Source organism: Lithobates pipiens, unplaced genomic scaffold, assembly GCF_037356315.1.
Source record: "Lithobates pipiens isolate NorthernLeopardFrog02 unplaced genomic scaffold, aLitPip1_a1.2 Scaffold_18, whole genome shotgun sequence".
Taxonomy (NCBI): domain Eukaryota; kingdom Metazoa; phylum Chordata; class Amphibia; order Anura; family Ranidae; genus Lithobates; species Lithobates pipiens.
The window spans coordinates 333410482-333434059 of record NW_027507758.1 but is presented as its reverse complement, the minus strand read 5'-3'; the positions used below and the strand labels follow the sequence as shown (position 1 = coordinate 333434059).

Sequence of the window (23578 nt, the reverse complement as noted above, 5' to 3'; positions counted from 1 at the left end):
TACCACAGATATCTCATAAACCAATACATACTCCAATGTACATTAAATAAATACAGTCACTCAATTCAAAAAAATTTCCATATAGATGAAAAGCAAAAAACTGAGTGAGTGAATCCTGTGCCCCGTCACCACTTGGAAATATTGCACAAACATGTCACCCAGTGGATTATGGTAAGTAGCCTACTCACCATGACCCCTTTATAGAAAAAAAAAAAAAAAAAACAGGTCAGGTGAGACTTTGGTAGGTTTGAGGAACTGCTGACCTTGACGGAGAAATACTGCTTAGGTGCACCAGGAATAATTTTTCAATCCACGATTGCTCAGGAAAAATACATTTCTGAGAGAAGGTCCTAAGCAACGGCAAGAGATTCAGCTCAAATTATGGAGGACAAAGGGGCTCGTATCACTACACCCAAACTGAAATTCAGTATTCCATGTTAACTGAGTATTAATCTGGGTACGGGGATCCGAGGTGTGCAACGGAAATAGGAGTGGCTTTCCCCAATTAATCTTGATGCCTGAAAAGGATCCTAAAACATCAATAATTTGAAGGGCTGGAGGGAGAGAGATGTCTTTCAGAAACAGGAGAGAGTAGACAAAATATTCCTGTATGCAGATAACAAACACCTCCACCTGGATACCCTCAACCAATGAAGCAGACCTAATGCGCATCGCCAAAGATTGCATTGCCAGCGTGAACAGGCCCGGGGAGAGGAGGGAACCGTGTCTATTACCCAGACTCAGTTAGCTATAAGTACGTATTCAGGCCACAGGGTTATGAGAAAGAAAATGGACCCACCTAATAAACTGAGAGGCGAAAACCAAATTTACATAAGATGGGCCAGACATAGTGCCACTCCACTGAATCAAAGGCCCTTTCAGCACCCAAGGAGGCCACCCCCCCCCCCCCCCCCCCTCGAACAGCCTCTGTCTGCCCTTGAGAAATGCGTAAGCAGGCAGATGATTAATATCTGTTCCCCTACCTGGCATAAATCCAGACTGATCTGCATGCAGTGATCACGGTGTTCAATCGACCGGCCAGGAACTTAGACCAAATTTTTGTATTCACATTATGGAGGGATATTGTCTGGTACAAGGAACACTGCTCCGGATTCTTACAAGGTTTGAGAAGGACCACAACAACCACTTCAGACATGGCAAGAGGAAGAGTCTTCCTCCATTGCCTTTGGAAGCTTAAGTCTAACTGTAGGGAGCAGTTCCTCCACATACGCCTTAAAGAGGAAGTAAACCCTTCCAAACAACTTGGACCTATAGGTAAGCCTAGATTAAGGCTTACCTGTAGGTCCAAGCAATATCTCCTAAACCTATATGGTTTAGGAGATATTTGCCCGAAAATGGGCACCGCTGTCTACGGCGCATGCGCCGTAGACAGCGGCGCGCAGGCGCACTAAATGCGGCAAATCCAAGAATGGATTTGCCAAATTTGTCGACTCCCGTGCGCATGCGCGGGAGTGACGTCATAGCGGCTTCGCCGTATGACAGAGGCGGAGCTGCGAGGCGCGACTCCCGTGCGCATGCGCGGGAGTGACGTCATCGCGGTTGCGCCGCTGTGATTCGTCGGAGCTGCGAGACGCCACAAGCAACATGGATGCGGCGGACTACAGGGGACAGCGGCGACTTCGCTGGCTCCTGTGTCAGGTAAGTGACACATAATGAGCTACTATGTGATGCATAGTAGTCCATTATGCTTTACCTTTGCAGGGAAAAAAAGAGGAAGTAAACCCATCAGGGTTTACTTCCTCTTTAAAGAACTCAGCAGGGAGGCTGTCATGGCCTGGTGCTTAACCATTTTGCAGAGAGGCCACCACACGCTGAAGCTCCTCCAGAGTAATGGGGCCATCCAATGCATCCCTGAAAGTAGATGTTAAGCATGGCAGCTCAATTTCCTCCAGATAATCGTATAGTTCAGGGATATGCAATAAGTGGACTCCCAACTGTTGCCAAACTACAAGTCCCATGAGTAATAGCAAGGCTCTGACAACCACAAGCATGACATCCAGAGGCCGAGGTATGATGGGACTTGTAGCTTTGCAACAGCTGGAGGACTTTTAAGTGCATATCCCTGGCATAGTTCCTCATCCATGTCCACCATTCGAGAGCTGTATAGCCCTTGATAAAATTATGCAAAACAAGCAATAATAGAGGTGGGATCAGTCAGACGTGTCCCACTAGTAACTCGAATGCCAGAGATAGACATAGGTGAGGAACTCTCCCTAGCCAACCATGCCAACATACAACCAGTTTTTTACCCATGTTGACGGTATGTTGGGATTGATGTAGGAGCCGAGTTTTAATAGCAGATGTATTGAGCAGAACGTCATCTCTCAGTGTTGCCTGAAAGTCAGAATATACTTGGGGAGCTCTTGACAGGGAGTATTCCACCTCGAGGGCAGCAACCCTCCTTTCTGCCCTCTGCAAATCTTTCCTCAAGCCCTGAACTTGACGGACGTGTGACTGAAGACTGCCTCTGGAGAAATTTTTAAAAGCATCCCAAGAGGTGGATAGAGAGAGCGGTCTTGGTCATTCCAGTAGTGTACCATGTCAGACCTATACGGCACAGAACCCCTCGAATTGGACAACCAGAACCTGGGTAAACTCCACAAACTATTTGCCGGAGCAGTAGACACATTCAGTTTCAAGGCAAGGGGAGCATGGTCCAAAATGCCACAAGGTGGGATGGAAATGTCCCAAACTCTAGAATGCACAGATCCCCCAGCATAGACTAAGTCTATCCGGGAATTTTTTTTTTTTTTTTTTTACGAAGCAGACCGACAGGTGTAGGCGCACTGATGGGGGTGACGCCACCTCCACACATCTGGCAAATTGGAAGCTTCCACTCATGCGGATAGCTCAGATGGAGTACACGCCACGGTGGAAAGTCTGTCCATCCCAGGATCTGGGACCATATTGAAATCAGCAAGAATCACCACACTATCCATTGAATAGGTAGTCATTTTGGCAGTAAGTTTGTTAAGCAGTCTCATGGAGGCGGGGAAGGCAAGTATAGCCCCACCAGTTCCAATCTATCCAGCATGGCATGCAATATGACATAACTGTCTTCCAAATCCATCTCCAGTAGCCTAAATGCAAGAGATTTATGATTTAAAATGCTACCCCCCCCCCAGGAATAATTGGTATATGGGTAATGGTATCCTACCCAGGGTCTCTTAAGACTTAAACATTTACTTCCCACCAGCTGGGTCTCTTGCAAAATACAAATCTGGGGGTGGAATGAATTCAAAAATTGAAATACCAGGGACCGCTTCACGGAGGAGTTCAGACCCCTGGTGCGCCAAGACACTATGTTACAGTCGGCCATAGATAGGCACTACAGGTCTAGGCAAAAATATCAAAGGGGGCCTAGGAGCAGAATCCAGACCACTGCATAAAACCGTTCAGGCAGAACATGGCAACTCAGGATATCAAAGCACAGGTTAGCATAATTTAGTTAAAATTGTGTCATTCCCTTAAGAAAATTAGAATGCCAATAGTGGCAATTTTTTTTTTCAATTACTGTACCTGAAGCAGTAACTCCCATTTGAGGAATAAGTTGTTCATCCCTGCAGTTTTCACGGCCGGGTACTAAACGCTGGAATCGTTGTGGATGAGGATTGCCATCAACATCTACCAAGAATGGTGGTGGCATTAGGTGGGGTGCTTGTTGTGTTTGTTCATCCAAAACATAATTGTTGGCATCACGAATAAGAGGTCGATAATCACTGTGAAAGAACATTTGATCTGCGATCTAAAAGTCAAAGTTGCAGAAACAAAAGTAAAAAAAAAAAAAAAAGCGTTAATTTCTAAAAAGTCAGCCCCACCCAAGTAACTAATCCATGTGGAATCAGCCAGTTCTGCAGGTTTGAAATAGATAAACAAGTTGCATATGTGGTTCAATTGGGAACCCAGTGGTAAGATATCCCTACCAACATTTCCCTCTTCACTTTTTCAAGGGATGCTAGAATATACAGTGTAGAATACATAAATAATCAAGGAGCTTGAATCTAAAGATTAATAGCATCATACCCTTGTAAGTAGAAAAAAAATGGGAACACAAAAAGGGAAAAATACATTCCCATCTACGAGTCTGTCAAGGGATGTACAAAGATGATTTAAAAATCGCTAAATTTCACTTTAAGGAAAAGTTACAAATCTACAAATGCTTTACATTTCAAACAACTGTTAATCTGGCCAGGACTAGCCAATTCGGCAATTTCAACCCAAAAGCTGATCATCTTATTCTAAGGCCTCATACACACATTCGATTTTTTGCATATTTTTGTCTTCAGATTTACCAAAACTATACAATATGAGGCCAAACCTTAAGAGTTTTATTTGTATGCAATCAGGCAGACTCTTGCACTACATGGTTTTGGTAAATCTGAAGACAAAAATCTGCAGAAAATCTAATAGTGTGTATGGGGTCTGAGGCTTTTGTAAACACTTTCCTCCTAGCAGTAGAAATGCAGCTTTAAAAACACGACTATGCCCAGTTTTTGAAAGCGCATTAGGGCCGGTTCACACAGGGGGCGATGCGAGGCGACACGACTTGCCTCGCCGCGACCTGCCGCGACCTCAGCGGCGACTTGCAAATGACTTCTGTATAGAAGTCAATGCAAGTCGCCCCGAGGTCGCCCAAAAGTAGTACAGGAACCTTTTTTCTGAGTCGGAGCGACTCGAGTCGCTCCTCTTAGAACGGTTCCATTGTACAGAACGGGGGCGACTTGTCAGGTCGCGGCACGGCAAGTCGTGTCGCCTCGTGTCGCCCCCTGTGTGAACCGGCCCTTAAGGAGAGTCAAACGCTTGGGCATTTATTTCTTGGCCAGAATAAGAATTTATTATGGCCATTGAAATTTAAGAAGGCACAAGCGTTATCACACCTTGCACTAAGGCGCATTTACCAGCATTTAGGCGCTGTTGCCATTTTTCGGCCAAAACACTGCAGGAACACACAAGTGATTTTTTATTTTTTTTTTGCTTCTAAACTTTTGTAAACGCAAGACCACAGACTAACATGGAGAGGCATTTAGAGGCGGACAAAAAATGGTCAAACTTCTGTTAAAACAGGCGTTTGAGCTGCAGTGTGCATGAGGTCCCAAAGAAGTCTTCAGGGAACCACAAAAATGTCATCACTGGATATTCAGGTAACTCTGGCAAAACAAAAACTTTCTGTACTAGCTCAATACAGTGCATCCAGAAAGTATTCACAGTACTTCACTTTTTCCCAAGTTTTATGTTACAGGCTTATTTCAAAATGGAGTACGTTCATTATTTTCCTCAAAATACAAACAATACCCCATAATGACAACTTAAAGAGTTTATTTAAAATCTTTGGAAATTTATTTAAAAAAATAAATAAATCAAATGTACACAAGTATTCACAGCCTTTACCATTCGACACTCAAAATTTAGCTGAGATACATCCTGTTTCCACTTCAACTTGATTGAGTCCACCTGTGGTAAATACAGTTGACTGGGCATGATTTGGAAAGGCACACCTGTCTATATAAAAAGGTCCACAGTCAACAGTGTGTGTCAGAGCCCAAACCAATCCAGGAAGTCCAAGAAATTGTCTGTAGACCTGAGACCGGATTGTATCAAGACAGATCTGGGGAAGGGTACAGAAAAATGTCTGCAGCATTGAACATCTGGAGGAAACCAGGCACTGCTCATAACCCGGCCAATGCCATCCCATGCTGTGGGGATGTTTTTCAGCAGCAGGAACTGAGAGACTAGTCAGGATTGAGGGATATATATATATATATATATATATATATATATATATATATATATATATATATATATATATATATATATATATATATAGACACATATATATATATATATATATATAGACATTCTTAATGAAAACCTGCTCCAGAGCACTCGACCTCAGACGAAGGTTCATCTTCCAAAAGGAAAACAACCCTAAGCACACAGCCAAGATAACAAAGGAGTGGCTGCGAGACAATTCTGCGGATGTCCATGAGTGGCCCAGCTGGAGCCCAGACTTGAACCTGATTCCACATCTCTGGTGAGATCTGAAAAAGGCTGTGCATAGACACTCCCAATCCAACCTGATTGGAGCTTGAGGTCCTGCAAAGAAGAATGGGAGCAACTGCCCAAGAATAGGTGTGCCAAGATTATAGCATCATACTCAAAAAGACTTCAGGCTGTAAATGGTGCTTAAGGTGCTTTAACAAAGTATTGAGCAAAGACTGAATACTTATGTACATATATTTGTTTTTTTATTTTTGATAAATTTGCAAAGATTTTAAAACAAACTTCGTTTATGCTGTCATTATGGGGTATTGTTTGTAGAATTTTAAGGGAAAATAACTTTAATCAATTTTGGAATAACAAAATGTGGAAAAAGTGAAGTGATCTGTATACTTTCCGGATGTACTGTGAATTACAAAAAAATACCCACCAGCAAAATCACAATTGTGTCAAACCTTTGTAAAATGGAATTCTTAAATAGAAAACCATCTTTAGAAAAATCAAATAAGATTTAAAGCAAATTTTTTTTTTTTTTTTTTTTTTTATTTTTTTTTAAGATCATTGATTTTTATCCACCCTGAAACTAAGCATAAAAAAAAACCTTTACACCCACCCCACCCCCACCTCCATGGATGAAATAATATGCATGCAAACAAAACTTACAATACATACATATTTAAATGATTAAACAATTGTCATAGAGTCTTTTAAATATAAGAATCTGTAAAATTGTGTTTTTTTTTGTAATTATACATTCATTGTAAATTGTGTATTCAAGGATCCTTTGTTGTAACTCTCCATCCTGAAAAACACAACCGCCTGTGTGCCCTCCCATCGAAGGCTAAAAATGCACTCAAACCAACCCTTTGTACCTTTCAGTTTAACCGCTTGCCGCCCGCCCACTGTCAAATGATGGTGGGGCGGTGCAGCTCTTGTTCTGGGCCACCGTCATATGATGGTGGCACAGAACGCCCGCGCTCACTGGGGCGTGCATTGATCGCACCATGTTGCTAGGACACAGTGCTACCCCGAACTGTGTAAAGTGCCGCGTCTGCGGCTCTTTACACAGTGTGATCGGCTGTGTCCAATCACAGCTGGCCACATGTAAACACGGAGATCCTGGTAATCGGCTCTCCTCACCTCACACTCACAGAGTGTGAGAAGAGGAGAGCCGATCAGTGGCATCTCCTCACAGAGGGATACCTAGGGAAATAATCAGGGCACTGATCATCAGTGCCCTGATCACAATATATAAAGTGTAAAAATACCATGCCCACCAATGCCAGCATACAGTGCCCAGCAATGCCAGTGATCAGAGCCCACCAGTGGCATCAGTGCCCAAACTGCCCACAATGTCACAAATCAATGCCCATTAGCCATGCCAGTCAGTGCTGGAATTAGTGCCGCCTATCAATGCCCATCACTGCTATCCATCAATACCCATCAGTGTCACCCAATGCCCAGTGCGCATCTGTACCTTCTATCCATGCCCACCAGTGCCCATAAGTGCAACCTCATCAATGCCCACCAGTTGAGCTCATCGGTGCCCATCAGTGCCGCCTCATCAGCGCACATCAGTGAAGGCGAAAAATTACTTTGTTACAAAACTAAGACCCCTTTCACACCAGAGCGTTTTGCAGGCGCTATAGCGTTAGAAATAGCGCCTGCAATCCGCCCTAAAGAAGCTGCACCTTTGTGTGTAGTGTGAAAGCCCGAGGGCTTTTACACTACAGCGGTGTGCTGGCAGGGCATCAGAAAAAAGTCCTACCAGCAGCTTATTTGGAGCGGTGAAGGAGCGGTGTATTTACTGCTTCTCCACCGCTGCTCCCCATTGAAATCAATGGGGCAGCGCTGTAATACCGCCGGCAAAACGCCGCTATTGTGGCGGTTTTAACCCTTTCGCGGCCGCTAGCAGGGGGTAAAGCGCCCAGCTAGCGGCCGAAATGCGCCACAAATTCGGTGGTAAAACGCTGCTAAAAATAGCGCCATTTTACCGCCGACGCGATGGGCGGTGTGGTGTGAAAGGGGTCTTACTGACAGAAAAAAAAAAAAGTAAAAAAAAATTCCCAAATTTTTGGTCTTTGGTAAAAAAAAAAAAAAAACCCAGCAGTGATTAAATACCACCAAAAGAAATCTCCATTTGTGTGAAGAAAATGATAAAAAAATTTGTGTGGGCACAGTGTAGCATGACCACGTAATTGTCAAAGTACGACAGCGCTGAAAGCTGAAACATGGCTTGTTCGTGCCTGATAAGCAAGTGGTTAAGGAAAGGTAAATAAATGCTGGTGGGACCTCCAAATGAATGATAAATTAATCCTTTAATTAAAATTTTAATGTATTGAGAGGGCTAAGAGGGGAGGATGGGATGTGTATTTTTTACAAGGCTTGATAAGCCATTAATCACTTTCAAATACCCATAAGTTGATTGGTTTCACTACATTAAGCTCTTGATTTGCAAACTTACCTTGTCATATTTGCTACTAGAACCAAAGCCAAAAATCAGCAGATGACCATGTGAGTCCGTGCAAGCAAAGTGCTGACCGTCTGGAGAGCATTTACAGTCAAACACGGCTCCGTGCCCTTGTCCTTCAATCTGTTAATATAGTCACACATTTTGAGAGGTTTAAAAAGTTCATACAGATAATTAAATTTATAGCCTAAATAGCAGTCATCCATGTATTATAACAGAGTACAAAGCTATCAATAACAAAAAAAAAAAAAAAAAAAAAAAACAGAAACAGGATAAGCAATAAAGCCCAGTACACACAATTAAAAAATAGAATGAAAAATACATATTTCGAAGCAATCGTACGAAAATTCGACCGTTAGTACAACGTTATCGAGAGCCATCCAGGTCAGATCCAATGGGACAGGCAAGAAAATTTCTCATACGATTTTTGTTTAAAAAGGACAAGGATTTGCCCAATAATCTCATTGTGTGTACCAGGCTTTAAGTCTACCAAAGTTTATCAAATAGAATACAGGGTCAAGTGACTCCGAAAACAAATAGGTAACAGGTCTATAGCACACAGAGAAAAGCACTATGTACATTCCAATTTGTACACAGAACTGGGTTCTTGAGGCAAACAGACTATATTTGTATTTGAAAGGTAGAAAACTTTATAGTACATGCTGGTAGAACAAACAACTTCAGAATTTGTGGCTAACCGCAGACAATGTTAAATGCATTGATTCTGATAAATCACATCTTTTGACAAAGATCAAAACCACTCAGTCACCATCAAATGAAACAGGACCGTTTTTTGCACATAATGTACATTTGAACATTATCTCAGTGCTTTTGTTTTGAATAATTTAAATGTTATTTAATTAGACAACAAAAAAAAATGACTTGTAGTAGAGCCATGTGTAGAAAATAGATGAGGATGAACTTTATAGGAGGATCTTCAGTCAGTTCTGGAAGAAATAGGATTTTTGTACTCACCGTAAAATCCTTTTCTCTGAAGTTCATTGAGGGACACAGCTCCAGTAATCTTGACCGTAGGTTATTACACCACCTTCAGGAGAGGACTAGTCAGAACATGCAATACATGTGAAAAAAACAGAACTTTACAGATCCGCCAAGGGGGTGGTCCCTCTGGTAATAACCCCTCAGCCTGCTTCCTGCAGCTAAGTATGTCAACAAGCAGTACAACGTAAATTAATAGGAGAGGAGGGTGCTGTGTCCGTCAATGAACTTCAGAGAAAAGGATTTTATGGCGAGTACAAAAATCGTATTTTCTCTTTCGTTCATTGACAGACACAGCTCCAGTAAACTTGACTGTAGGGACATTCCCAAGCAGTGTCATAACGAGGGGTGGGAAGAGCAACATAACTCGCAGTCAACAAATGCAACAGTGCATTAATACTCAAAGTGACCGTTTCTTAAAAACAGAGGAAAGAGTGCAGAATTTCAACATTACATGGCCCCCTGCAAAACTTTGCAGCCAAAGCAGGCATCAGACGATGCGCTTACATCCACCTTGTAGATCTTTGTAAAGGTGTGAACGGACGACCAAGTCGCCGCCTTACACACTTGAGCGACTGACGCTTGATGTTGGAAAGCCCAAGAGGTCCCAATTGCCCTGGTGGAATGGGCCGTGACAGGAAGGGGGGGGGGGGGCACCTGCCCCTTCAAGGCGTAGGCCTGGACCACAATCTGTCTGATCCACCTAGAAATGGTGGCCGACGAGACCAACATACCTTTTTTTGGAACAGCTACCGAAACTAACAGAGTCTGACTTCCGGTAGGGAGCCATGGCAGACAAATATACCCTTATAGCCCGGACCAGATCCAGGGAATGAAGGGCCACCTCCTAAGGATGTGTCGGTTTAGGACACAGATGTTAACACACCTTCGGTAAAAAAGAAGGTTGCGGACGCAACACCACCTTATACTTGAGGATAACAAGATAGAATGACTTACAAGACAAGGCCGCCAGTTCGAAAACCCTCCTGGCCGATGTAATGGCCACTAGGAAGACCACTTTCTGAGGAATAGTCAACAAGGGAATTTCCCTGATGTTTCTGAAGTGTGGATAGCACCAGGTTCAGATCCCACGGGGGAAGGGTGGACGCACCGGAGGGACTACATGCTGGACCCCTTGTACAAAAGTGCTCACTAGAGAGTGACGCCATTGGAAAAAAAGACAGCCAAGGCTGATATCTGTCCCTTAAATAGTGCTCAAAGCCAATTTTTGGTCTACTCCTTGCTGTAGGAACAGCAGGATCCTGGAATTGGAATAGGTGTGCCGACACCATCTCATCTCCTCACACATGGAGATATAGGCCTTCCATGTACGATGGTATATCTTCCGAGAAGATGATTTTGTGCCCTCAACATAGTTGAAACCACTGAGTCAGACAGGCCCCGGTTCCTAAGCACCTGGCTCTCAACAGCCATGCCATTAAAACCAGCAATGGTAAAGCAGGATAGAGAATTGGACCTTGAGACAGAAGGTCTTCTCGCATCGGTATTTGCCAGGGATAGTCTGCAACCAGGCGTACTAGGTCAGTGTACCAGGGATGCGAGGCCAATCAGTATCACTGGAATCCCCTCGGCATCCACTCTGTGGAGCAGACGTGCTAAAAGTTTTAGCGGAGGAAAAGCACAGATCAGGTCGGTACTGATCCCATGGAGCCACCAACGCATCTGCCTAAGGATCTCTTGTCCTGGATACGAATCTCGGCACCTTCCGATTGAGCCTGGAGGCCAGGAGATCCACAGCCCCACTGCAGGCAGAGATGCCTGAAAACCTCCGGATGGAATGACCATTCTCCTGGGTCCAGCATCTGGCAACTTAGATAGTCCGCCTGACAGTTTTCTACTCCCGGGATGTAAATGCCCGACAGGGCCGGTACATGTCGCCCTGCCCACCAAAGGATGTGAGCGACCTCCTGTGTTGCAGCCGAGCTTCTTGTTCCTCCTTGATGGTTGACATATGCCACCGCTGTGGCATTGTCTGACTGGATCCTGATCGGACGCCGATCATCGACCATGTGGAAAGGCATAGCCTGATCGCTCGGAGCTTGAGCACATTGATCGGCAACTTGGATTCCTCCCCCAACCAGAGGCCCTGGGTCGACTGTACTCCCAGTACTTTACCCCAGCCAGTCAGGCTGGTGTACATTGTGATCACTGTCCAATGCAGAGGTAGGAACAACTTCCCGGACCGAAGTGTCGGGGATCTCAGCCACCAGAGCAGGGAGCCCCTGAATGTCTCACCCGAATCTGCTTATCCAGGGATAACAGAGATATGTCCCATGTTGTCAATATCTCCTTCTGCAAGACTCTGGTGTGAAACTGGGCGTATGGTACCGCCTCGAAGGAGGCCACCATGAGGCACAGCAACGACCACCTGCGGTTCAGCAACAGCTTCACCGCGGCTCTGAGAGCCTGAAGTTTGTCGAAGTGAAAAACCCTCTCACTTCCACGGAGTCCAGCAGTAAGCCTAGGTACTCCAGGCGCTGCGTCGGTATAAGCAGCGACTTTTTGAGGTTCAACAGCCACCCAAATTCCTGCAGGGTTTGCATGGTGATCGTCACAGCCTCCTTTAATTCTGAGGCGGAAGCTGCTCTCAGAAGGAGATTGTGTCACGATTGCGATCCCGCGTTGACGCAACACCACCAAAACTGGAGCCAATACCTTGTTAAAGATACTGATGCCAAGCCAAAGGGGAGAGCCACAAACTGGTAGTGGGCTTGCCCTACTGCAAAATCGCAGAAACCTCTGATGCTTGAGGCATATGGGTATGAGCAGGTACGCATCCTGGATGTTCAAAGACGCCAGGGAGTCCCCTTGATCGAGTGCAGCAACAACTGAGCGAATCAATTCCATTCTGAACCTCTGCACTTTTACAAAGCAATTGAGGGCTTTCAGGTCCAAGATTGGATGTACCCCTTGCTTTTTGATTCCGCAAACAGGCACCATCACCCCGCAGCTTAGCAGGTCCCTTACTGCCCCCAACAGGGCCTCCTGGCAAGCCGGGAGCAAGGGTATGCTGGAGGGGAAGAATCTGTTTGGTGGCCAAGAGAGAAACCATCTTGTAGCCTGATGAAATCAGTTTGCAGACCCGTTGGTAGGAGAACCGAGAGGCCCACCGGGCTGCAAACTCCCAAAGGCGACCCCCCACCCGAGTGACGGGCTGGGGTAAACCTTCATGTGGTAGCACTCTTGTTCGCAGGTCCAGGAACGCTTCTGTCCCTCAGTAGTCACCCTGTGACTGGGAGCATTTAGCCCAAGTCCTGGACAAACAAAAAAGCCTCTTTGAGCGGAAAATGAGGGCCCTTGCCTGCGGCGTGGCTCCTTAGTCTTCCTGGCCTGAGGGAGCAAGGTACTCTTCCCACCTGTGACATTCATGTCATCTGACTAGGCTCCAAATAGCCACTCACCAAGGAAGGGTAGATCCGTCAAGGCTTTAGATGCCTGGTCCGCAGACCAGCATTTTAGCCAAATCAGGCGCTGCAGCCCCACTGCTGACACTGAAGCCCTGGAGAGCAAAGGAAGCGTATCCAGGGCTGTGTCACAAACTTCCATAAGGCCGTGCACTAACTGGTCTGCTAATTCCACGCAGACAGGAGTAGCCTGATGCTTCTCCAATTCACAGTGCAAAAGTTTTGCCCATTGAGTAAGTGTCCACGACACTAGTGCTGTGGCCAGTACTGGTTGTATTGCTGACCCCACAACCAAAAACAAGTAATAGGCCACTGCCTCGGCCTTCCTACCCTGTTTCCCCTAAAATAAGACCTAGCGTGAGTGTCGGTGATGGCTGCAATATAAGCCCTACCACCCAAATAAGCCCCACCCTCTTTCCCCGAAAATAAGCCCTACCCTGAGAATAAGACATAGAAGGACTTTAACTAGGGCTTATTTGTGGGGGTAGGGCTTATATTGCAGCCATCGTCGACAATCACGCTAGGTCTTATTTTAGGGGAAACAGGGTATTAGGATCCTTGAATGCAGGAGTCCCCTCTACCGGGATCATAGTTACAGTAAACGTGGTTTACCACGACCATTTTTTTTTTTTTTTTAAGGTGGCTCTCCTCAAAAGGGTATCGCACCGCCATTCTTTTGTGGACTGAGAAGGTCCTCTGCGGGCTTCCTCATTCCTTGTATATGAATTTATTGAAATAACAATATGGAATATGGAAACACCTTAAGGTGTACGGGCTGGCTTATGGGACCCAAAAGGGACCGCTACTTCAGCAGAGGCTCCTGCTGTATCCTGAATTTTCAGGGCATCACTCACAGCTGTGATAAGTGCTCCAACTAGTTCTGTGTCTTGCGTGTACACAAACGCGGAATCGTCCTCACTGTCCAATCGGTCCTGGTCAGGGTCCTCTGGGACAGAGCAGGGGTCGCCAGTCCAAATAAAAACGCCATTCTGAGCAACAGGAACCAGCGCTGAGGATAAAAACCGTTTTGAGCTACAACAAAATGGCTGCCCTGTATAAGGGACAATTACAAGCAAAATGGAAACTTTGTCAAAATGGCCCCCTACCATGTTTTCCACACAGAAAATGGCCAACAAGTAACTGTACACAGTGAATGAACAGAGATAATGGCAGCAGAACAGCACTATGGCGATCAGCACATGCAGACCCTCCAGACACAGCGGAGAGCCCCCCGTAGGACCCCTGGCTCAGGTACACACACACCACTCAGCAGCCCAGTCATGCAGCATTCCCCACTGGTGGGGGGTATAGGGACAGGGAGAAAAGAGAAGGAGGAGATGGACCCCCTAATCGACCTCCCAGGGAATGCCCAGCTGCTCAATTTCGCCAAGGCAGGAAGAGCTGTACTTACCATCCAGACAAGCTGGGGACATCCCATCCCAGACCCACTCCCGAGCAGTACGGGATGGCTGCTGGCCACGGCACATTGTGACAAGGACATCGGTAGTCCGGTCATATGTGTACCCCCAAGTGTTGCGCTCACCATCCACCCTTGGAGCCTGAGGGGCATGCCGTGGCCGACCCAGTGCGTAGCTAGGGTCTGCAAGAGCTCGGAGGCCAGGCTGGGGAGACTACAAGGATCTAGATCATCCAGCCAGCTGTTGATAGCAGATCACAGGGTCATAAAGTCTTGCGCAAAAGGCAAAAATACAGACAATTTAGGGCTGCAACTAACGACTATTTTTATAATCAATTCTTTGGCCAATTATTGTTTTGATTAATCGATTAATAACCTTAAAAAAAAAAAAAAAAAAAAAAAGTGGGTCAAATTGACATTCATTTTCAACCACAGTGACAGGAAAATTTGGAAATAGAAAACTTCTCGGTCAAAGGAATTTTTTAGACAGTGTATGTGGTTTTTGTTCAGAAATGAAGTGAAAATTTCAAACAAAATTCTTTCATTCAGTGAATGTACAAAGATTTTTCATCTTAATATATTCTCATCTGAAAATTGATCCGTGAGGCCAGCATAAGTCTCAGTACACACCTATGCAGTTTTTGCTTTTGATCCGTTTCTGCAGTGCTTTTTGCTGTGCGTTTTGATTTTACTGCAATTTGCGTTTTTTGCATTTTTTTTGGGCAGATTAAAAAACAAAAATTGCTGCAAAAACGCATTACATTCTTTTCTGCAGTTTCTCCATTGAAGTATATTGAACCAAAAAAGAACCCTTTTGCGTTAAAAGTCCCTGACCCTTTCCAAATATGCAGAGGCTGAAAAAATCACAGATATGAATGTGTCCCATAGGAAACCATATAAATGTACTGTAGTGAGTTTCTGCAAAAATCATCAACAAACATATAGATGTGAACCAGGCCTAAGACGTTTAGTAGCATAATGGGGTTAAGACTAAAATTAGCCCTGTATAAAAAAAAAAAAAAAAAAACAGTACAAAAAAAGCAGATAATTACTGGAAGGTGTTCGTTTTTTTACCGTAGAACAGCGAAAGTAATATTCACAGTAGTGATTATATTTTTGTACTATAAAGGGCTCATTTTAGTTTTTTTAACCCCATTATGTTACTGGCCGATTAATAGATTATGAAAATAGTAATCAATTTCATAATCGTTTAGTTGTCGATCAATTTGTTGTTTCAGCCCTAAGAAAATTCCCAGGACCAATGGTCCCACAGGGAGCCTAGGTCCTTCACTAGGCAGAAAAAAAAATGAGCGTCAGGAAGCAGGCTGAGGGGTTATTACCAGAGGGACCGCCCCCTGGGCAGAAATGTAAAGTTCTGTTTTTCACATGTACTACATGTTCTGCCTAGTCCTCTCCTGAAGGTGTCGTAATAACCCAAGGTCAAGATTACTGGAGCTGTCAATGAACAAAAGAGAAAACCATTTGCTGACCGGGCCTTTTTCTGACATTTGTTGATTACCAGTAAAAAAAAATATTAAAAAAAAAAAATACTTAAAACCACCCCAAACATTATTAGTGGTGAAACCAATTATGAAAATAGTTGTCCACTATTTTCATAATTAATCGGTCAGCCGATTAGTCGGCCTGCATACAGAATGCATTGTTTTCATAACAGGAAATACAGTGCAGCACACAGCTTAGTACACCTTCCATACATGTCAGTAAGTGCCTAAGAACTTGTGAATGTGTGAGGAGCAATGCCTCATGGTAGTCCTGGGCAGGAAGTGAGTAGGTCTAAAAGGCAGAAGTTGTTTTTGCACCATGCTATAGGGGCACGTTATACTATAATATTTAGCTTGCTATTGGGGCACTCTGAAGGCAGGAGGAACCAGAAGCATCAGTGGGGGACCACAGAAGAGAAGAATCAGAAGTGCTTTGTGCAAAACCATTACACAGATCAGGCAAGTATAACATGTTTGTTTAAAAAAAAAAAAAAAAAAATTACTTTAAAGACTGTGCGGGAAGATAAGCATCTGAACCCAGAGAGGGTGGAGGCGGATAGACTGGAGGTAATAGAAGGCATTACAATTACGTTAAAGGCCAGTTCACACCCTAGAAACACAGTCCGGGTGACCTCCAGGTGCTTTTCTGTATGCACATTTTTGATGCAGTCCAAAGCCCCCCCCCCCTTTTCTTTCTTAACCTCAAATAAAGACAAACGCGTTGCAATGCGTTTTTGGTGCATTAAGGTGCGTTCCAGTGCATTTCAGATGCGTTTTACAGAGTTCAGTAGAGTGCAGAAAAAATGCAGCATGTTCTACTTTTTTTTTCTGGAACGCACTGGAACTGCATGCACTGGTGTGAACTATGCCATTGAAAAACTAATAACTTACTTTTTATGCATTTTTGAAGCAGAAAAAAAAAAACACACACTGGACTGCAGGTGGTGTGAACTGGCCCTTAAAGTCAACATTAACATGGAGGCAAGCCACATTACGTGGGAGCAGGGCACATTACAAGGGGGCAGGGCACATTGCATGCGTCTCAGTGTAAAAGGGGTCTAAATAAAAAAATGTGATCTCAGAGTCTGATATTTGACAGATTCAACCTCCAATAGTATATACAGTACATCTCTTCTGTCTGTTATTCTCAGAGTGGATTAGAGATTTTGCTCCCTTACCATATAGTTGTTTTTTATATTTACCACTGCATTGAGATATTCAAAAAGGCAATTTATTCTTAAAGCTTTACATATTAAATTATACACCACACTAGAGCTGCACGATCCTGGTCAAAATGAGAATCACGATTTTTTTGCTTAGAATAAAAAGATCATGATTCTCGCAACGTCAAATATTTTCGCGTTATACAAAAAAAAAAAAAAAAAAAAAATGGGCTAACTTTTCTGGTTATTTTTTAATGAATTAAAAAAATAGAAATAAAGTAATTTTTGTGCAAAAAAATTGCATTTGAAAGACCGCTGCGCAAATACAGTGCGATATAAAATATTACAACCATTTTCTTCTCTAGGGTGTCTACTAAAAATATATATTATATCAGGGGTTGACAAATTTGCTTGGAATCTAGGAGCCAGCTAAAAAACTTAGGAGCCAGGTCCGTGACGGCGATCTGGGCCTGTCCCTGGCCTGACATGGAGACGAGTGAGGGGAAGATAGCGCCCCCAGCCCCCCACCTGTCTCCAAGTCATTGCCCATAGCTCTTAGAGGGACATTTTATTTGTTTTATTTTTTTCAAATGACGATTTTTTTTTAAATTGCATTTTAGTGTAAATATGAGATGTGAGGTCTCTCTGACCCCAGATCTCATATATAAGAGGACCTGTCATGCTTTTTTCTATTACAAGGGATTTTTACATTCCTTGTAATAGGAATAAAAGTGACACACATTTTTTTTTAAAAGAACAGTGAAAAAAATAAAAATAAAAGTTAAAATAAGAAAAAAAAAAAATAATTTAAATACGCCCTGTCCCGCCAAGCTTGCGTGCAGAAGCGAACGCTTATATGAAAGCAATGTTCAAACCACACATGTGAGGTATCGCTGCGATCGGTAGAGTAAGAGAAATAATTCTAGCCCTAGACCTTCTCTGTAACTCAAAAAGTGCAACCTGTAGAGTTTTTTAAACGTCGCCTATGGAGATTTTAAAGGGTAAAAGTTTGTCGCCATTCCATGAGCGGGCGCAATTTTGAAGCATGACATGTTGGGTATCAATTTACTCGACGTAACATTATCTTTCACAATATAAAAAAAAATTGGGCTAACTTTACTGTTGTCTTATTTTTTTTTATTAAATAAATTCTTTTTCCCCCAAAAAAGTGCGCTTGTAAGTCCACTGTGCAAATATGGTGTGACAGACATTATTGCAACGACCACCATTTTACTCTCTAGGGTGTTAGAATAAAAAAAAAAAAAAAGAGTGTGTGTGCATACATATTTATATATATATATATATATATATATATATATATATATATATATATATATACTGTTTAGGTGTTCTAAGTAAATGGAAGGAGATGGCTCCATTAGCATTGCTGGTTTTAATTCCAACGGCCACCACAAGAGGGCGCCAGATTCCAGAAGGAACAGGATCACAGAAGGCCTCAATTACCGGCCGCCGGCGGCGCGGTCCGACACAATCACGCCGGGGGGGTCCACGGAGACAGGATACCCCCAGCTGTGCTGCCCCAGGTCGCCAATTCTAGTCGCCAATGCGACCTGGCGCCCGGGTTTTGTCGAGCCCTGTATTAGAGATAGAGAGATATATATATATATATATATATATATATATATATATATATATATATATATATATATATATATATATATATATATATATATATATAATGTTTGGTGGTTCCAAGTAATTTTCTAGCAAAAAATAATTATTTCAACTTGAAACCAACAAATGTCAGAAAAAGGTTTAGTGTTTAAGTGGTTAAACTTTTTTCACTTACAGTCTATTCCATTGACAAGTTGTTACAATGTTTATACTTAAGTTCAACTGATAAAGAATGTTGTGATTCTTCGCAAACTGCCCAGTATTCCTCTTCCTTTCTTTTGAGGGCTGTGGCTTCAGAAGAGCAGAGAGAATTCTTTGCATATAAAGAATTGTGAAATACTTTAGTCAAGATTGCAATAACGATTCTTGACAATTGTGCAGCTCTACACCACACACATTTTTTTGCATGATTCTACCTGTATGAGCTCCACTCCGGACGCTAAGCCGATTCCTCTCCTCTGTTCTGTCTCAGGGCTGTAGTGGGCGAGGGCGAGCCCCCCTGCTGACGTCAGCCGACCAGAGGGAACGGAGCCCATACGGTAAGAATTATGCATTTTTTTTTTCTTTTTTAAACAGAACACAGGCACAGGGAAACTTCTTAGGCCTCATGTACACTGCTGCCGGTAAACGAACATTTAGGAGCAGTTGGGCATTTTTTTCAACTGCTCCTGAACCCTCCTCTATGTTAGCTTATCAGTACATGTACACTGGTTCGTTTATAGTAATTTCTAAGCAGTTGTGTTTCAGGCTTTTTCAGGCTTGTGCTTAGAGGCATTTCAAACGCTAAACGCGGCAACTCGTGTTTAGCAGCGTTTCATTTACAGGCGTTTTTCATTTTTGGCTACTTTGAAGGAAAAAAAACTTTTTTTTTCCCAAAGGCTTCTAGACGCAAACGTGGTTAAACGCGGCATGTAAAAAAGCAGCTAAACGCCCATTTTTGGACACCGGTTTCTAGCTATCAAGTTAAATCTTTCAGGAGAGGTTGAACAACGTCCTGTGTACATGAAGCCTTATAATGGTGCAGAGAGGATGGGATGTTGTAATAGAAGATATGAGAGCAGTTACAGCAGTAGAAGAGGGGTTGGGACATTGTACGAGCAGAGACAGAGGGAGGGGGAGAAGGACACAGGAGACAGATGGCAGGCTGCAGATAACAGAGGCACACAAACGGACCATAATGTCAGGGCTCAGCAGCCATGATTATAGTGGTCAGTCTGCGGGGGGGGGCATAGCTAGGCAGGATCAGCCATGTAGTTCAGATGACACAGAGGTCCAAATGATACAGCACAAGCACTGCGCTGTATAACACGCTTTAAGGGAACAGGGTCTGTTTTTTGTTATTTTTTTCATGGGTTAACAAATGCTTTAAAAAAAATAAATGTACAGTAAAATTAGCCCAATTTTTTTTGTATACTGTGAAAGATGAGGTTTACGCCGAGTAAATAAATACCCAATATGTCACGTATTAAAATTCCACACGCTTGGGGAATGCCGACAAAGTACGGTACTTAAAACTCTCCATAGGCGATGCTTTCATTTTTTTTTTTTTTCTTCCTTTATCTGTTCAGAGTTGGAGTAGGTCTAGTGCTAGAATTATTGCTTTCGCTTTAACAATCACAGTGATACCTCACGTGTGGTTTGAACAACGTTTTCATATGTGGGAGCGACTTGCGTATGCATTCGCTTCTGCGCGCAAGCTCAGGGGGATGGGGCGATTTAAAAAAAAAATAAAAAAAATTTACACTGTTCCTTACATTTTTTCTTTTGATCACTTTTATTCCTACAAGGAATGTAAACATCCTTGAAATAGAAAGCAGCATGACAGGTCCTCTTTACTGAGAGATCTGGGGGTCAAAAAGATACCTCATTTACTACCTCTAAAAGCAAAAAAAAAAAAAAAATAATCCTATCAGCCCGAGATCAGGAAGTGACGCCAGATGTCCCTCCGGTCTTCCAAGGGCATGGAGCCGAGTGGGGCCTATCTTGCCCTCCCCTTGACTTCCTGCCTAGACAGCCATTGTCCACACCGGATCGGTTCTGGGGTTACCGATTGCTCTGGAAAGCGTGGAAACGACTGGGAATCGCCAGAGGGGTACCTCACCTACCGCCTATAGAAGTGATCCCGAAGCAAATCTGTTGCTGGGATCGCTTTGATCAGAAAGCAAAATTGGTACCAGGTTTATGGCATCTAGCTGCAGCCATAAAGCCAGTATTTAACTGTAAATTTGTGACGTACATTTACAGTTAGGCAGTAAGCAAGTGGTTAAAAGTCAGCAGCTATGAAAACTGTAGCTTGCTGACTTTTAGACTCCTTTCACACCACACCGCCCTTTGCGTCGGCGGTAAAACGCCGCTATTTTTAGCGTCGTTTTACCGCCGGATTTGCGGTGCATTTCGGCCGCTAGCGGCCGCAAAAGGGTTAAAACCGCTGGCAATACGCCGCAATAGCGGCGTTTTACCGGCGGCATTACAGTGATGCCCCATTGATTTCAATGGGGAGCAGCGGTGGAGGAGCGGTAAACACACTGCTCCTTCACCGCTCCAAAGAAGCTGCTGGCCTGACTTTTTTCTGACGTCCTGCCAGCGCACTGCTGTAGTGTGAAAGCCCTCGGGGCTTTCACACTACACACAATGGTGCAGCTTCTTTAGGGCGGATTGCAGGCGCCATTTCTAACACTATAGCGCCTGCAAAACTCCCTGGTGTGAAAGGGGTGTTAATAAACAGAAACTCACCGGTCCCAAGAATCTAGGACCATCCTCATCCAATCCGGTTCTTCACCAGTCTTCAGGTCCCCGATGCCAGCATGTTAAAGTAGTATTAATTAAATCCCAAGCCAAAAAATGTATTGTATTGCAGCTTACTGATCATTAGATGTAGTGGCCATTAACACACAACTTTGGAGGAATGAATAGAGAAGGTAAAGCAACTGCAGCCTTATAAGTCTGGGGATAGGGGAGAGTTAAAGGTATTAGAAGATTTAAAACCAGTAACAAATTAAAGCAAAACTTAGTAAGCTGGGCGTGGCTAGCATGTGAACCAGGGCAGACGTTCTTCACAGGAGCTCCGATCCTGCTACCCATCTATCAGCATTTTACAGCTGTTCCAGTCCTCACTCCAATTATCACCATTACCTCCCCGATCGCCCCAGGAACACAACCATCGTTTCTGCTTCACTCGGATGGGACCACCCAGGACCCAACTCCATGCAACCCAACTCCAGAAATCTCCCTTCTTCTCGGCCGGAGGCCATATTGACCACACGTGTGCAGCCTGCAACATGTCTGCCAGCAAATCCCCGGAGACAGAGGATGCGGCTCACCCCTCCGGAGCTGCTTTTCTAGCAGCGATCGTGCAGAGCATAGCATCCCTGCTGGCCAAAATCGACTGTGGAGACAGATGTCGGCCTCATCTGCCAGGGTCTCAAATTCTGGGTCCGGGTGGCTGAGGTGAAGGACCGGGTCTTTAGTGTGGAGGATGCGGTCCGGCTGGACTCCAGGGACCTCAGGCATAAATTCTTTACAGAAGTACGCAAGAGGCTAAGAGAAAAAGGCATTTGTTTCAGTCTCCTCTACCCCAGCAGGATGAGAATCACAGATTACGTCCGTACACGCTTCTTTGACAACACAGTGGCTGCATCAGCTTGGCTGGACACCCACTGAAACCCACCCAAAATACCGTACAACCTGTCTGTTCGCCCATCTTGCCTCATAATACCAACTAAGTACTTTAGATCTCTTTCTATCTGCCCCAATTTTGTGGACATCTGAAATGTCCTCCTCTGCACTACGCCTCACTCCTCGGGCTAAATGAGCTGACTCTAAAGCCTCCTGGAACCTTCTACCAGTTTCCCACACCCATACCTCCTGGTTCCGTAGCTCCGACTTCTCCCCTTGTACCCCTATTGCTCCTGCTCACTCACCCCATCCACCGACCCCCACCCCGACTTCAGGGAACCTGGTACAACACGTCGTGCTGTTACTGTCTTGTACATGCTTGCCCACCCAGAGAACTTCCGCAAGTATTAACCCATTGCATTGAACTGTTGCTAAAGTTTAAAAGTTTCCTTTTTTGGGTATAGGCCCGATCTGAACACTCGCAACTTCTCAGGGATGTCATCAGAGAAGGGCAGGATTGATACCTTGCTGTCACCACGGGTACCATTTTGTGTGTCTATGTGCATGTTTGTTTGGTTGGTTAGTCACTGGTCATAACTCTACCTGGTATAGGCCCCCTGGGTTCTTACTGCTCCTGAGATGTACTCATAGGCTTGTATATGCTCCCCCTTCCTCTCTTCCCTTCGTAAGTACACCATGACTGCACGGGATACCCCTAATTTTAACAGTGTTCTGTAATGTCCAGGGGCTCGTAAAAAACAGTGCTCTTCAAATACCTCAAACTACAGTCCCCACATATGGTGTTACAGGAAACGCATCTCATGGGCAGCAAACTCCTAGCATTAAAAAAAGGCTATGGATCCAGAGAACCTTCCATGCCTCCTATTTTCCCCATGTGTGATGGAACAGATCCCCACCCCCCACTCCCCTCGCCCCCTCCAGGCAAATATGTGATAGTGTTCACTGTATGGGGCACCCGGCATACAGTGGTAAATGTATACATCCCTCCTCTCTTTACACCATCTACGCTATACACCATTCTAGAGAGGGTCACCCCGTACTGTCCTGCAAGGCTGTTTATGGGTTATTTTAATGCCATTGTGGCCCCAGACTTGGACAGGCCTGTCCCCCCCTCCCCCCCAAACATTTTTCCACAGATCTGCTCTCCTGGGACCAGGCAATGGGAGTGACCGAGGTTTGGAGCTGGAAACATCCCGCAACCAGAGCCTACTCCCATTTCTCCACTACATATAAAAACGTCCTCTCGCACTAACCTGGCCTTTGAAAACCCGACCATGATGGCGGATGTTTTGGACGCCTCATACTTACCCATC

General features: G+C 44.3%; 1 protein-coding gene across 2 annotated transcripts in view; it reads right to left on the bottom strand.

Annotated features, from left to right (window-relative positions):
- PHIP (PHIP subunit of CUL4-Ring ligase complex) overlaps window positions 1-23578 on the bottom strand; it is a 232351-nt gene that overhangs the window by 131361 nt on the left and 77412 nt on the right. For both annotated transcript variants that reach the window (XM_077487347.1, XM_077487346.1), the window contains exons 16-17: window positions 8483-8611; window positions 3541-3766 (exon numbers count right to left, since the gene is read on the bottom strand). In XM_077487347.1, the coding sequence (XP_077343473.1) occupies window positions 3541-3766; window positions 8483-8611 (355 nt within the window). The remainder of the gene's footprint in view (window positions 1-3540; window positions 3767-8482; window positions 8612-23578) is intronic.